Raw genomic sequence first — 16,688 nt, 5'->3', positions numbered from 1 at the left:
AAAGAATTGTGCCCAGGCCTGGAAGGTGTCCAGTCTGAGAAAAACTTACTGAAGCATCTCTGAGGGTGAGATATCTGTATTCAGTTTGATTAGGCATAGATTTGCGCATTTTATTTTATTTTGCTTGGTGACTTACTTTGTTCTGTCTGTTACTACTTGGAACCACTTAAATCCTACTGTCTGTATTTAATAAAATCACTTTTTATTTAGTAATTTACTCAGAGTATGTATTAATACCTGGGGGAGCAAACAACTGTGCATATCTCTCTATCAGTGTTATAGAGGGCGAACAATTTATGAGTTTGCCCTGCATAAGCTTTATGCAGGGTAAAATGGATTTATCTGGGTTTAGACCCCATTGGGAGTTGGGCATCTAAGTGCTAAAGACAAGCACACTTCTGTGAGCTGTTTTCAGGTAAACGTGCAGCTTTGGGACAAGTGATTCAGACCCTGGGTCTGTGTTGAAGCAGACGGGAGTGTCTGGCTCAGCAAGACAGGGTGCTGGAGTCCTGAGCTGGCAGGGAAAACAGGAGCAGGGGTAGTCTTTGCACATCGGGTGACCGCTCCCAAGAGGGTTTCTGTGATCCAACCAGTCACATATTCATCTGCATAAGTTTTTGCAAGATCAGACCCTTAGATAAATATCCACCTTGTACGGTCACTGTGGATGGCTGTGTGCATAGATGACAAAAGGCATACATGAAACTCATTTAGATGAACAGTACTAACTGGAACCAAAGATTAGAGAGAATCCTCCAAGGCAGTAGTATATCTTACATATACAGGGGTTTTCAATTCAAGTAAAAAGTGAAATCTTACAATGATTACATTTCTATCTGTCATGCTTCATCAATGTATGCAGTGGTGGTGTGGCTGTGTTGGTCCCAGGATATTAGAGAGACAGGTAGGTGAGGTAATATCTTTTATTGGACCAACAGCTGTTGGGAGAGAGACAAGCTTTAGAATTTATGCAGAGCTCTTCTTCAGGTCTGGGAAATCTGCTCAGAGTGTCACAGCTAAATACGAGATGGAACAGATTGTTTAGCATAAGCAGTTAGCAAATATTTCAAGGGACCATTCAAGGTGAAATGGCCCAATAACACCTCTCCAGTCACCCGGGGTAAAGGAAGGGTGGGGAAGGCTACTTGGGGGAGGGTGGGGATTGGTAGTGGGTTGCAGATTGTTGTAATAAGCCATAAATCCAATGTATCTATTCAGTCCATGATTTTTAGGGTCTAACCAAGTTATGAATTTAAGCTCCCTGGCTCGTCTTTTGAAGGTGCTGGGCAGGTTTCCTTTCAGGATGAGGACTGAGTGTGGTAGAGTAGATCACTCACATGTAGAGTGATCGCTTTGTGAAAAGTGTTCACCCACAGCTGATATGGTCTTTTATCATCTTCCTGCGTGAGTTCATTTGAAAGCATAATGGTTATCTGGTTTCACCCACACTGCTGTTATTGGGGCATTCAGTGCACTGGATCATGGATTTGGAAAGGTGTGTTGGAGTGGGGGTGTTCATCATCATAGCAGTGGAGATATGGCTGCAGGTTTTGCATCTGTTGTTCCAGCAGGGTCAGGTGTTGCTTTGAGTTTGTGTGTCCTGGTCTGTGGGGAGCTTGCCAGGGAGACCCATCATATCTCCCTCAGCACCCTTACTGAAGGAATTACTTAGAAACCATCTTGAAATGACTCTCCACACAAAGGGCCAGCTTCCTTCAGGACACACTAATTTCCTCCACAAACTCTGAAACATTAACCACCTCCCTCTGAACACTATCCTTGCCACCAGGGATGTCACTTCCCCATACACCAACACTCCTCACAATGACAGCATAGCTGCCTGCCTCAAATATCTACAAGACAATGGACAACACACAGCTATTCACCCCAAACACATCTCCAAACTCATCCATTTCATCCTCACCCATAACAATTTTACATTCAACAACAAACACTTTGTCCAAACCATGGGAACAGCCATGGATACTAAGATGACTCCCCAATATGCCAGCTTCTTCATGGGCCACATAGAAGAAGAATTTCTAGACAAATGAACCACGAAACCAATGATATACCTGAGATAAGTCAATGATATCCTCTGTACATACAACTTAAACTCCTTTATAGATTTCCACCACAACTTCAACAACCAACACCTTTCCATTAAACTCTCTCTAGAACACTCCCACACTAGCATCAACTTCCTATATACCACAATGAGCTTCAACAATGGAACCTATAGGCAACAATCTACAAGAAACCCACAGATCACCACACCTACCTTCACATGTCCAGTAACCACCCCAAACACACCAAGAAATCTGTTCTCTACGGCTAGGCACTCAGATACCTCAGAATTTGCTTCAAGGAGAAAGTCTGAGATATACACCTTAACACACATAAAACCGCCTTCACCAATCAAGGACACTCTGTACGGGGAGATTTCGGCAAACCAGTAAAGTGCCTGATATCACTATTGTTTATTGCTAAAAACAGCCAAGTCAGCAGCCGTAAAGTGGCCATGCAGCAGCCTTATCTTAACCAAGGCAGGAGGGGAGGGGGTTTTGGGGGCCACGGAAGGGGCAGCTTGACCCCGCGTCCTTCCTGAGAAGAATTGTGTTGAAGTTGCTGATACATGCATTTTAGAAGAGCAGGATGTGCCCTCAGGAATGTTTGTTAGGGCCTCAAGGCTGCAAACTCTGGGGAAAAAACACACCTGGCTAATCAATGATCAGAGGGAACCTCTTGCTTGACCGTTGAAACTGCTTGCTTAACAAGTTTTCTTTAAGTGACATGTCATTGTTTTACTAATGTATAAATAAGGGGGAAAAGTTTGAGGTAGGGGGACTCTTCAGGACTGGACTCGCCCTCTGGATACATCTTGTGTTCCCTACCAGCAGACAGGCTGCCGCTGTGCCACTCGAGAGCCACACTCAGCTTCGGTAATTGAGGGTTGGGAGTGTTTTACTAACCTGTTGCAGACGTGTGTAAGTGCTTGAGACTAAGTAAAGTTTAGCTTTAAGTGAAAGCACTCTTGTGTTGTCCTGTTTGTGCCAGCCATCTATCGGTCGGACGGCTGTGTCTCCCCTGATTCATTTCCTGATACCACCTCGCACAGAGTAAAAGTTTACAAAGAGCTTTGGGTTGAAAGAACAACTCCAGTAGCAAAGTAGATCACACCATGGAATGGGACACCCAAATACCCCGAAAGAACATGCTTCAATATGGACATAAACCCCCTCTGTCTGCACACTCCAAGTTGTCACCTACCACTCCACACTGGAACCCATATGGGATATCATTAAACAGTTACAACCCATACTTGACGGGGACCACGTCCTGAAAGAAATCTTTCCTGACCCCCCACGTCTGGCCTTCAGACAACCCCTCAACCTCTCCAAGGTAATCATCAGAAGCAAACTCCTCACAGATATTGGTCACACACCAATTCAAAGCAGTACCAGACCCTGTCAGAACAACAGATGTAAAACCTGCAAACATCTCTCCACTGCTATGATGATCAACACCCCTCACAACACACCCTTCAAGATCCATGGGTCCTACTCATGCCTATTGAAACCTGTGGTGTACCTCATCTAGTGCACTAACTGCCCCACTAACAGCTACATGGGTGAAACCAGACAATCACTACGCTCTCATGTGAACTCACACAAGAAAATGATAAAAGACAAACACACCCTATCCCCTGTGGGCGAACGCTTTTCACAAAGCAATCGCTCTATGTCTGACCTATCAGTCCTCATCCCCAATGGAAACCTGCACAACACTTTCAAAAGGCAAGCCTGGGAGCTTAAATTCATTACTCTGCTAGACACCAAAAATCACAGACTGAGCAGACACACTGGATTTATGGTTTATTACAGCAATCTGTAACCCGCTAACAATCCCCCCTCCCACTTCCTTTCCCCCTATGATTGGAGGGGTGTTAACGGGCCACTTCACCTTGAAATATATGTTAACTACTTATGCTAAACAATCTGTTCCACCTTGTATTTAGCTGTGACAATCTGCCCTGGTCTACACTTGGGGCGGGGGAGGATCGACCTAAGATATGCAAGCATAGCTGAAGTCGGCGTATCTTAGGTCGACTTACCTGGCCGTGAGGACGGCGACAAGTCGATCGCTGCCGCTCCCCCATCGACTCCGTTTCCGCCTCTCGCGAGCTGGAGTTCTGGAGTCGACGGGGAGCGCGTTCGGGGATCGATTTATCCGCGTCTAGATCGATTAACCAGATCTGGCAGGTAGTGAAGACCTGCCCTCTGAGTGTTTCCTAGACCCGAAGAAGAACTCTGTGTAAGTTTGAAAGCTTGTCTCTCTCACCAACAGAAGTTGATCCAATAAAAGATATTACCACACCCAGCTTGTCTCTCATGCTTCATTAACACAGCTTATTGCAAATATCTTACTATGTTAAACAATTAACTATCTTGCTCTTGGAAACACACACATTTTCATGTCAGCCTGTGGAATGAGCTGGTGACTAATTTATCTTCAGCTGTAAAGTTCTGATAAAAGGGCAGGATCTAGGGAGAAAGCCCTGAGCAGTGTTCAGCTGAGGAACAGACAGGTGTGACGTTATGGGTGTAATATAATATTTTGTTGAAAGGTGACAGGGCCAGAAAGAGTTAATTAACTCCCAGACTGACCTGACCCATGGCTGAACTGTAGAGACTGGTTAGGAAGATAGGTAAATGAATAAAGCTTTGAAATGCAAGTCTGCATTGTTAGAGGTAGAAGGGGAGATGTTTGCTCAGGTCTTGTAATGTAAGCAAATAAGTCTTGTCTATTGCTATAACTTTAATTCAAAGATCAAAAAAGGAATATTAACATTTGTGATAATACTTGAGTAAAATAGTATTATTGTCTATATGTCTCTTTAAAGGTTGTGGTAACCTGTATCTGAACTGTTTAATGGATAAATTACCCTGTGCTAATTGCCAGGATGATTGGAAGGAGAATTAAGCCTATTGTTTTCTCAGGCCAAAAGGCTGCTGAAAATGTATAAGAACCCTGGGACATGATCCTTCTGCATCTCAGATCTGCTTTGGGTTTCAAGAGGGGGAAACCTTAAGCCACAAGGATTGAGATCCCCAGTCATTGACTGGAGCCACCCTGAATATGGACATTGAACTATAACCCATGGACTATTTCTAAAAGGACTTTTGGCAACCACAAGCTCACCTCTGCTATGTATCTAAACCGCAAAAATTGACTTCAAGTCTGTATGTATATTGATCTTTTAACCAACACTCTCTCTCTTTTCTTTTTTAATAAATTTTAGTTTAGTTAATAAGAATTGGCTATAAGCGTGTATTTTGGGTAAGATCTAAGTTATAATTGGACCTGGGTATGTGGCTGATCCTTTGGGATTGGAAGAACCTTTTCTTTTATATGAGATAAGATTTTCAGTAATCAGCATCATATCTAACAGGTGTGTCTGGACGGAGGCCTGAGGCTGGGTACTTTAAGAAAACTGCGTTGTTTGAACTTCTAAGTAACCAATGAGGTACTATAAAAGCTGTTCTGTGCTGGTTGGTAAATCTAAGTATTGGGATAACCACCAGCTTTTGGGGTTTGTCTGTCCCGTTTTGTTTGCAGTTCATCCTAACTGAGTAACCTCAGCTGGCTCCCACGGGCAGCACTGTCACAACAGGGATGAAAGGTTAAGCCTGAGGAAGGCAGAAGTTGGGTTTATGTTGGTACTTTTCATTTAGGATTTTGTTGGGGGATTCCAGTGGCGAGCCCTGTGTGTCCTGGCTCTGAGTGAAGGGTGAACATAGAGAGGTTGTGGGGAGAAGGGCTGGTTATAGGTAGGACGAGGCCCAGGGAAGTAGCAAGGGCAGGTCAGAATAGACAGATCTTGCCTGCTCACTATAGGGCTGTGGGCTGTAACCCAGTGGAGCGGAAGGGCCCCAATTCCCCTACAAGCCACCGGCAAGGTTGTGTGTGACTGGAGAAGGGGACAAGGACAACAGGGGGCCTTGAGAGAAGGGCGCAGGGACCATGGGGCCCAGAGTTAGGGCCGAAGACCTTTTTGTAAGGATATTTGGACTTTGGACTTTGTTGGGACTAAATCATGGCCTGGCTGGAGGGCTGAGTTACAGGAAGGTAGCAGGGCCGGAGCAAATATCGGCAGGGGGACGCTGGCAAGAAGAGAGCCTGCTACACTATGCCACACCCAGCCATGAGGAAGTGCTCACGCTTGAATGGTGAATCCACTCTTCTACGCCATCCAAAACAGTGGAAACGTTATTTTACAGTGGCAGGACAACTGGAGAAATGTACCGGGGGAAATGCAAATGTGTCAGTTACCTCCTTAGCCACAAGCGTATGCAAGAAATTTTACAGACATATACCATTAAACTAGAAAGTCATACATTTTTAAGGCCAGAAGGGACCATTATGACAAACAAGTTGGACCTCTTGCATAATACAGGCCACAGAAATTCATCCAGTGACTCCTGCATCCAGCCCACAACTTGTGGTTGAGCTAGAGCATCTCTTCTAGAAAGAGACATCTAGTCTTGATTTAAAGGCTTCATGTGACGGAGAAATCACCACAACTTGAGGTCAGTGAACTACTTTCACTATTAAAAATGCGTGCCTTTTTTCTAGGTCAAATTTATCTAGCTTTAGTTACAAGCTACTGTATCTCTGTATGATTTTGTCTACACGACTAAGAAGCCCTGTGGTATCAAGTTGTTCCTTAGGCCTGGTCTACACTACGAGTTTAGGTCAACTTTAGCTGCGTTAAATCGAATTAAGCCTGGACACGTTCACAGGACGAAGCCCTTTCTTTCGACTTAAAGGGCCCTTTAAACCGGTTTCTTTACTCCACCTCCGACGAGGGGATTAGCGATAAAATCGGCCTTAGGGGGTCGGAATTGGGTTAGTGTGGACGGAATTCAACGTTATTGGCCTCCGGGAGCTATCCCACAATGCTTCATTGTGACCGCTCTGGACAGCACTCTCAACTCAGATGCACTGGCCAGGTAGACAGGAAAAGCCCCGCGAATGTTTGAATTTCATTTCCTGTTTGCTCAGCGTGGAGAGCACAGGTGACCACGCAGCTCATCAGCACAGGTAACCGTGATGGAGTCCCAGGATCGCAAAAGAGCTCCAGCATGGACAGAACGGGAGGTACGGGATCTGCTCGCCATATGGGGAGATGAATCTGTGCTGGCCGAACTCCGAAGCAGTAAACAAAATGGCAAAATATTAGAAAAGGTCTCCAAGGCCATGAAGGACAGAGGCCATAACAGGGACGCACAGCAGTGCCGCGTGAAAATTAAGGAGCTAAGGCAAGCCTACCACAAAGCCAGAGAAGCAAACGGAAGGTCCGGGGCTGAGCCGCAAACATGCCGCTTCTACGCGGAGCTGCATGCCATTCTAGGGGGTGCAGCCACCACTACCCCAACCGTGTGCTATGACTCCCTCACTGGAGAAACACACAGGGAAGCGGGTTCGGGGTACGAGGAAGATGAGGATGAAGATAATGTAAATAGCTCACAGCAGCAAGGAAGCGGAGAAACCGGTTTCCCCAACAGCCAGGATATGTTTATCACCCTGGACCTGGAACCAGTAACCCCCGAACTCACCCAAGACCCTGTGGGCACCCAGGGGACCTCTGGTGAGTGTACCTTTGTAAATATTACACATGGTTTAAAAGCAAGCGTGTTTAATGATTAATGATTAATTTGCCCTGGCAATCGCGGCCAGTACAGCTACTGGAAAAGTCTGTTAACGTGTATGGGGATGGAGCGGAAATCCTCCAGGGACATCTCCAGAAAGCTCTCCTTCATGTACTCCCAAAGCCTTTGCAAAAGGTTTCTGGGGAGGGCTGCCTTATCCCGTCCGCCATGGTAGGACACTTTACCACGCCAGGCCAGTAGCACGTAGTCTGGAATCATTGCATAACAAAGCATGGCAGCGTATGGTCCCGGTGTTTGCTGGCATGCAGACAACATCCATTCCTTATCGCTCTTTGTTATCCTCAGGAGAGTGATATCATTCACGGTCACCTGGTTGAAATGGGGCGATTTTATTAAGGGGACATTCAGAGGTGCCCCTTCCTGCTCTGCTGAACAGAAATATTCCCCGCTGTTAGCCACGCGGTGGGGGGGGGGGGGTGTGAAGTGATCATCCCAGAGAATTGGGTGTGTGGGGGAGGGGAATTAGTTGGGTTTGTGCTGCACGTTAACCCTGAAACCGCAGCCCCTCCTTTTACATTGCAGACCCATTTTAAATGGCCAACCCAACGGGTGCTTGGTATGGTTAATGAGAGCAGTACTGTTTGAAACCATCCCCACATGTTAAGAAGGTTAAAAAAGCCAAAAGACTGTGTCTTACCATGGCTGCCTGCAAGCTGAAATCTGTGGCCTGGCACTGCGTGAGTGATCTCTCACACCAAACCGGCAGGCCCTCAATATAAGAGGAAAAATGCGACCTTGTAACAAAAGCACATGTGCTGTGTGATGTGAACAGCAAAATTTAACGTGAAAGAGTGTACCCATTGTTCTCTAAAATGTATCTTTTTTAACCACCTCTCCCTTCTCCTCCACCAGCTGCAAATCTTTCTCCTTCACAGAGGCTAGTGAATATTCGAAAGCGGAAGCGAAGGACGCGTGATGAAATGTTTACAGAACTACAGACTGCCTCCCACGCTGACAGAGCACAGCAGAATGCGTGGAGGCAGTCAATGACTGATTATAGAAAAGCCCAATATGAGCGAGAGGAGAGGTGGCGTGCTGAATCGCGGGCTGAAGAGGAGAGGTGGCGTGCTGAATCGCGGGCTGAAGAGGAGAGGTGGCGTCAGCTTGCACACAGAAGGCAAGAGTCGATGCTCCGGCTGCTGGAGCATCAAACTGATATGCTCCAGCGTATGGTTGAGCTGCAGGAAAGGCAGCAGGAGCACAGACCGCCGCTACAGCCCCTGTGTAACCAACAGCCCTCCTCCCCAAGTCCCATTGCCTCCTCACCCAGACGCCCAAGAACACGGTGGGGGGGCCTCCAGCCACCCAGTCACTCCACCCCAGATGATTTCCCGAGCAATAAGTGTTAAAGTTTTAAAGTTTTAAACTGCAGTGTGTCCTTTTCCTTCCCTCCTCCCCCACCCATCCCGGGCTACCTTTGCAATTATCCCCCTAGTTGTGTGATGAATTAATAAAGAATGCATGAATGTGAAGTAACAATGACTTTATTGCCTCTGCAAGTGGTGCTTGAAGGGGGGAGGGTAGGGGAGGGTGGGGTGGTTGGTGTACAGGGAAGTAGAGTTAACCGGGTGGGTGGGGGGGCGGAGATTTCATCAAGGAGAAACAAACAGAAGTTTCACACCGTAGCCTGGCCAGTCACAAAACTCATTTTCAAAGCTTCTCTGATGCGCACCGCGCCATGCTGTGCTCCTCTAACCGCCCTGGTGTCTGGCTGCGCGTAATCAGCAGCCAGGCGATTTGCCTCAACCTCCCACCCCGCCATAAATGTCTCCCCCTTACTCTCACAGATATTGTGGAGCGCACAGCAAGCAGCAATAACAATGGGGATATTCTTTTCGCTAAGGTCTGAGCGAGTCAATAAGCTGCGCCAGCGCGCTTTTAAACATCCAAATGCACATTCTACCACCATTCTGCACTTGCTCAGCCTGTAGTTGAACAGGTCCTGACTCCTGTCCAGGCTGCCTGTGTACGGCTTCATGAGCCATGGCATTAAGGGGTAGGCTGGGTCCCCAAGGATCACGATAGGCATTTCAACATCCCCAACGGTTATTTTCTGGTCCGGGAAGAAAGTCCCTTCCTCCAGCTTTCGAAACAGAACAGAGTGCCTGAAGACGCGAGCATCATGTACTCTTCCCGGCCAGCCCACGTTGATGTTGGTGAAACGTCCCTTGTGATCCACCAGGGCTTGCAGCAGCATTGAGAAGTACCCCTTGCGGTTTATGTACTCGGTGGCTTGGTGCTCCGGTGCCAAGATAGGGATATGGGTTCCGTCTATCGCCCCACCACAGTTTGGGAATCCCATTGCAGCAAAGCCATCCACTATGTCCTGCACGTTTCCCAGAGTCACTACCCTTGATATCACCAGGTCTCTCATTGCCCTGGCAACTTGGATCACAGCAGCCCCCACAGTAGATTTGCCCACTCCAAATTGATTCCCGACTGACCGGTAGCTGTCTGGCGTTGCAAGCTTCCACAGGGCTATCGCCACTCACTTCTCAACTGTGAGGGCTGCTCTCATCCTGGTATTCTGGCGCTTCAGGGCAGGGGAAAGCAAGTCACAAAGTTCCATGAAAGTGCCCTTACGCATGCGAAAGTTTCGCAGCCACTGGGCATCGTCCCAGACCTGCAACACGATGCGGTCCCACCAGTCTGTGCTTGTTTCCCGGGCCCAGAATCGGCGTTCCACGGCATCAACCTGCCCCAGGAACACCATGATTTCCACATTGCTGGGGCCTGTGCCTTGTGAGAGGTCTAGGTCCATGTCCATTTCCTCATCACTCTTGTCGCCGCGCTGCAATCGCCTCCTCCTCGCCTGGTCCTGGTTTTGCTTTGGCATGTCCTGGCTCTGCATATACTCCAGGACAATGCGCGTGGTGTTCATAGTGCTCATAATTCCCGCGGTGATCTGAGCGGGCTCCATGATCCCAGTGCTAGCTATGGCGTCTGGTCTGAAAAAAGGCGTGAAACTAGTATCTGACGGACCAGGGGAAGGAGGGAGGGAGGGAGGGGCGAGTGACGACATGGCGTACAGGTACAGGGAATTAAAATCAAGAAAGGTGGCTTTGCATCAGGGAGAAACACAAACAACTGTCACACAGAATGGCCCCCAGAGATTTAACTCAAAAGCCTGGGTTTAGCAGGCCGTTGATTTGACGGAGGGAGGGGGGGAAGGAAATGAATACAGAACAAATCTATTTTTTACATCTTAAGACGACAGTGCAGCATGACTGATAGCCCTCGGCATTTTCTGGGTGCTTGGCAGCAAATACTGGGCGCTTGGCAGTTAGCCTTCAGGCCTATTGCACGATCTGCTGCTCAGGGAAGACTCAGCTAACTTGCAATGAGCCAACAGGGCGCATGGCAGAAAATGGCATACTACGACTGATAACCATCATCATCAAGACAGTTCCATAGGACTGAGCATGTCTGCCGAGGTGCCCATGATTGACAGCCACTGCTGTACGACGAGGACGGTTACCAGTCGTAATAAACCATCTACTACCAAAAGGCAAGGGGGCTGGTGCAATGCAGCCCCACGGCTGCCGGCACCCAGATCGCCAATGAAGGCTACCAGTCATGCTGCACCGTCTACCGCCAAAAGGCAGTTAGCTGCTGCTGCTGTGTAGCAATGCAGTCCCACGTCTGCCGGCACCCAGATGACATATGGTGACGGTGAGCTGAGCTGTGCGGGCTCCATGCTTGCCGTGGTATGTTGTCTGCACAGGTAACCCAGGTAAAAAGGCGCGAATCTATTGTCTGCCGTTGCTCTGACGGAGGGGGAGGGGCCTGACGACATGTACCCAGAACCCCCCGCGACACTGTTTTGCATCATTCGGGCATTGGAATCTCAACCCAGAATTCCAATGGGCGGCGGAGACTGCGGGAACTGTGGGATAGCTACCCATAGTGCAATGCTCCGGAAGTCGACGCTAGCCTCGGTACTGTGGACGCGGTCCACCGACTAGAGCACTTAGAGCATTTTATGTGGGGACACACACAATCGGCTGTATACAACCAATTTCTATAAAACCGGCTTCTATTAATTCGATCTAATTTCGTAGTGTAGACATACCCTTAGTGTCAGAGAGTAAACTCTGTTCTGTTGCAGGAAAAGGAGAAGGAAAGAAACCTGCATCTTCTGGATTCCTAGTTTTCCGGTATCAACTTTAAAGTATCACCAGCACCGAGCCGTTGAAACTGTTTTTACATTTCTGCATTTCCTTTTGACATGTTGATGATTCATTAAGTGACAATTAATTTGGGGATGTTACTACTTGTTTCCCCATCTTCTTAGGACTTACCACTATGAAAAAAAGAATAGGAGCAGTGAGTATTGGAAAGGTGGCAGAGAAGTTGTGGCGGGGCAACGACTCACCGGCGCGGCACCTCCTGCTGGTCATCCTGGGAATTAGCTCTTCCAGCCCAGAGCGCCCTCTTCAGGCTGGTGTCTCACCTGCTGCTGGCCCCCATGTCCCTCCTGGACCCCAGTGCCCTTTACATCAGGGTTCTGCCCCCGCAGTAACCCACAATCTGGGTCTCCCCATCCAGGGGAAACCCCAACCCCCTATCCCCACCTTGCCTCAGTGGCTACTGCCAGTCATCATCTAGCCCCCACTCCCTGGGGCAGACTGCAGTCTGTAAACCACTCATCATCGGCAAGGGGGGGTTGGACCAGCTGCCTCTGCCTATTCCTGGATTGCCCCTCTACAGCCCTAGTGCCCTTTGGGGCCCTTAACTCGGCCTGCAGCCTGGGGCTCCCCAGCTCCCTCTGCCCTTCCCCAGCACTGCTCCACCCTAGGTACCCTCCTCAGCTTCCCAGGCAGCCAGGTCCTTCTCTCTCAGGGAAGCTAGAGAGAATGGTTTTTTTTAGCCTCTGGCCCTCAGCCCTCTTATAGGGCCGGCTGTGGCCTGATTGGGGCATGGCCCCACCTGTGGCTGCTTCTCCCAATCAGCCTGGCTTTTCCCCCGCTGCAGCCCTCTCCAGGGCTGCTTTATCCCCTTCGGGCAGGAGCGGGGTGAAGTACTTTCATTAAGTAAACCGCCTGTTGGAGTTTGTTACAGCATACTTAAAAATGGGCACAAATGTGCTTCTGATAAGTCATGCCTGAATTAATATCAATATATATGTTACAACGTCAATGCACAATCTACTGCTCCTTGGTTAGAGGGTGGGTTCAGGATCTGAGTGTCTCCCTCCATGCGGCTTTGTAAAGAGGATGGCTTGGCTCCTGTAAATACATTTCCTCAGCACAATTTCATAAACATGACCTTTTATTCTTAAAGTAAGAGAGTTGTTCTTACCTCGAAGTAATGAGGGGTAGAATCAGCATTTTTAACATCCTCATAAGGAGCTCTCCAGGGAAAGAAAAGTATTGCTTCTCCTGTGTAAAGAACAAAGATTGATCAGGCAGGAGAATCAGCTGGCAAGATGTAAATAATGGAAATGTACACATTATTCAAAGATACAAACATTACAGATTCTCATTCTTGCAACAGATCCATAATTCCAACTTTGTATCTTTTATTAAATCTGTTTTCTTCCCGTCATTGTCCAGAAATGATTGCTGAATCTTTTGGTCTTGTCTGGTTTTATGCTATATGGGGGGGAATGTACTGGGACTGGCAATATGGACAACAAATAGAGTGTAATAAAATGAAGACAAAGCTGGAAAAGGATGTTAGACTACTGCACTTGAAGCATTGGAAGTACAATGTCCCCATGGTCCTGTAGCAATAATCAGAATCACTTTCTCAACCATCAGCTATTAGCAATATCAATTCCTGGACATTGTTGGTTATAGCTGTAAGTAGGGTCTGAATGAATTCTTCCCTGACAGCTAGCTGGGAGGGGGAGAGACTTCAAGAGCAAACTGTACTTACATGAACACACCTACTCTGCTGACATATCCAGCAGATAGAGTGGTGTATTGATCAAAGTAATCAACTTTGGCTGGTATTTGGTTACAAATCACTTTAGTACTGAATGCAGGGGTAGTGAAATGCTGTTACCAATGTTGTTATTATTGTATGAATAAAGGGGAGCAGAACTATGCTTAACCTTTGCCAAATGAGGGGGTCACCCTCAGCTGAAAGGACTTCGTTAAGCCAGGGGCTCGAGTGCCAGAGCCCTGGGAAGGTAAGAAGGGTGGGGACAGGTGTCCTAGCCCGAAGGATTGTAGACCCTCCCCAAAGGTTCCCCTGGGTTGGTTTAACCTGTTCCTCCCCAGTGTTCAAAGAAAGAGCTAAGTAGGCTTCATTACGAGCCTCTTTTGTTATTTTAAATGCTCTATCATTGAGAGCTGAAATCACTTGAGATGGGGCAGTGTCTCTCCCCAGCCTGCAAAGAGCTGAAAATCACTAAGAGACTGATCTGCAGAGGTCACAGCAGAGAGGCAGGTGGCAGCAGAAGGTGACTGACAGTCGGCTGGCGAATGAGTGGCTGGAGAGGCAGCGAGGTTGCTGCTGCCCGGTTACTGCTGGCTCCACCTGGCAGAAGGGTTACATGCTATCAAGAAGTTGGGCCTTTACCTATCTTAGGTAAAACAGGCAATTGCAAGTGACATCCAGTGCACAAGTGCAGTTGTGCACAACCTTTTCACTAGTTGCCCAATGCACAAAATAAATTGTAGATCCACATGAGGGAGCAAAAGTAAACTAGTAAGCATGTTGGTCTGGTCATCTATGTATTTAAAACTTTAAGATGCAACATAGGCGTCAGCCAGTGTTCCGGGTACCAACCCCACGCATTAAAAACCATAACATGAACATGACTAAAGGACTGCCCATAAATAGATCTGCCTAAGTCCCCCTCCCCCAACATCCTTAATGAAGGAGAAACTAGGGGCTTTGCCGCATGCCTAGAAGAGTAACAAAACTGGAGTCTGGGGGACAAAGGCAGGGAGCAAGTTCCAAAACCAAGAGCCCTGCCTGGACGACATCCTGCCAGCGGCTACCGCTCCTGTATACCGAGGGTGTTCCCGTGCCTCTGGTGACCTCAGCTGTGGCAGTGTGTCCTAGGGAGAGAGGCAGTTTCTCAGGTAACCAGGTTCCATTTAGGGTTTTATAGGTTAAAATCAACCCCTTTAATTCCACTCTGAAGCTTATTGGACACCAGTGAATATCGCGGAGCACGGGTCTTATGTGTTCCCAGCATGAAATTCCACTTACCTAGCTGCAGCATTTTTCACTAGCTTCAGTTTCTGAATGGTTCCAAGGTAGAGTGCCATGTACAGCATTTTACAGCAATCTAATTTTGAGATGACAAAGGTCGGGATAACTGTGGCATGGTCAGTATTGGAGAAAAGGTCACACTTGTCTTACCAGGTGCAGATAAAGTGCTCTTCGCTATGGCCACTACAGTGTCCTGCAGGTGCAACTCAGGATCTAACACATATTTAAGCACCCTCCCTCCCTCCCCCCATTTTAATCCAGGTGATAACCCGGATTAAATTGGAAACAACTTTTCATTGAGAATTTTACTTCAATTTTTTATTTAATTGCTTTAAAAGGCCCCCTTCCCCCCCCAAAAAAAAACCCCACCCTTGAGAATGAAACAGAGCATTTTGTTTGACCCAAAACATTTTTTTCCTCAATTTTTTGTTCTGCCTTTGAACCAAAAAAGTTGATTATTTGCACGGCTCTACCCTGGAGGCCAGAGAAAGGCAGGCCAGGCCTTTCTCACAAAAAATGGTGTAGGAGGTGCCCCGTGCCCAATAGCTCAGTAGTTAAAGCATTCACCTGGTAAGTAAGAGACCCAGGTAAGTCTGTCTGACTCATAGCAGGGAATTAAATGCAGCTCCCCCACTTCCCAGGTGAGTGTCCTACTCACTGGGCATTTTGGGCCTGGGGCTCTCGCAATCTCTCCTGTTGGAGCTTTTCCACTTTGCATCAAATACTGAAATAAATCACTCTTCCTCTGCGGCATTTTGTGCAAGGCCTGATCTGCTAGACAAGCTCCAAGGTGGTCTCGGAGAATACCTGCCCAGTCAGGGTCTTCAGGTGCTGAATGGCTCAGCCGCATCAGGACTTAGGTGGCTTTGCTCATGCTCACCAGCAGAAATCTAGGTGCCGAGAGGACTTTACCTGCAGAAACTTAAGCACCTATGGAATGTAGGCATCTGCAGAGTTATTTGGCAGCTGAGCAGGGGGTTGGAGGATCTATATTTTGGATTTAGGTGCCTAAAGTGGCAGCTGGGTCCTAGGTACATCAGTTCCTTTGTGGAGCTAGCCCTAGAATGGCTTGCTCAAGGTCAAACAAAAGTCCTGGAGTGCAGCAGGAAACCAAACCCAGCTCTCCCCAATCTCAGGTTAGTGCCCTACCCACTAGCCCATCCCTCCTCTAACATGCCTCACCTGTGTGCAACCTCCCCACGATAATACTGCTGCTGCACCCGGCCTTTGCCATTTCAGGAGTTTGTGATTTCAGCTCTGCCCCTGGGTCCCAGCAGTAATGCTGCCTGTGGTATTTACCTTATTTTCTGAATTAAAAATGAAAAAACTGGAGCTATTTGGTTTGCAATCCCCTTGCTCCATAGTAATTAATTTTACAAACTCCCTTGGAGTTGTATCTACTCTGAACCAACCAGTGCTCACAGAGAGAAATGTACTTCTGTGCCCAGAGCCAGCACAGAGATTATGCACTATTGAAATCAAACTTCAGTCTAATTTTGAGGTCGTAAACTGGGGCCTGGGGCTCGTGTTGTCCCTTTGCACAAAGATGAATTTCATCAACAAGCTGCAGCTCGTGACCTTTAAAGGGACTAAACCCACATGAGGCTCACGGGAGAAGGTTTTGAACCTACTATGGTTGCACATGCTGCTGATTCCTAGAACTGACAAAATTGAGTGTGTGTGGGGGGAACAAAATGTTCTGCTTTTCAGTTTCTTTCATCTGTAGTTTAAACAGGGCTCTGTGTATTGTCAGTATCACGGAGGGCTGGTCAGTAACCTGGTCTA

At 47.7% G+C, this 16,688-nt stretch overlaps 1 protein-coding gene across 1 annotated transcript in view; it reads right to left on the bottom strand.

The window, feature by feature from the left end:
* Nucleotides 1–16,688, bottom strand: part of LOC135894084 (excitatory amino acid transporter 5-like) — a 94,473-nt gene that overhangs the window by 60,346 nt on the left and 17,439 nt on the right. Inside the window, exon 2 of the mRNA XM_065422105.1 lies at nucleotides 13,035–13,114. Coding sequence (XP_065278177.1) covers nucleotides 13,035–13,114 — 80 coding nt within the window. The remainder of the gene's footprint in view (nucleotides 1–13,034; nucleotides 13,115–16,688) is intronic.

This window comes from Emys orbicularis, chromosome 24 (assembly GCF_028017835.1).
Source record: "Emys orbicularis isolate rEmyOrb1 chromosome 24, rEmyOrb1.hap1, whole genome shotgun sequence".
NCBI classification, from domain to species: Eukaryota; Metazoa; Chordata; order Testudines; family Emydidae; genus Emys; species Emys orbicularis.
Note: the sequence above shows the minus strand (reverse complement) of the source record. Positions and strands in the feature narration are given on the sequence as shown.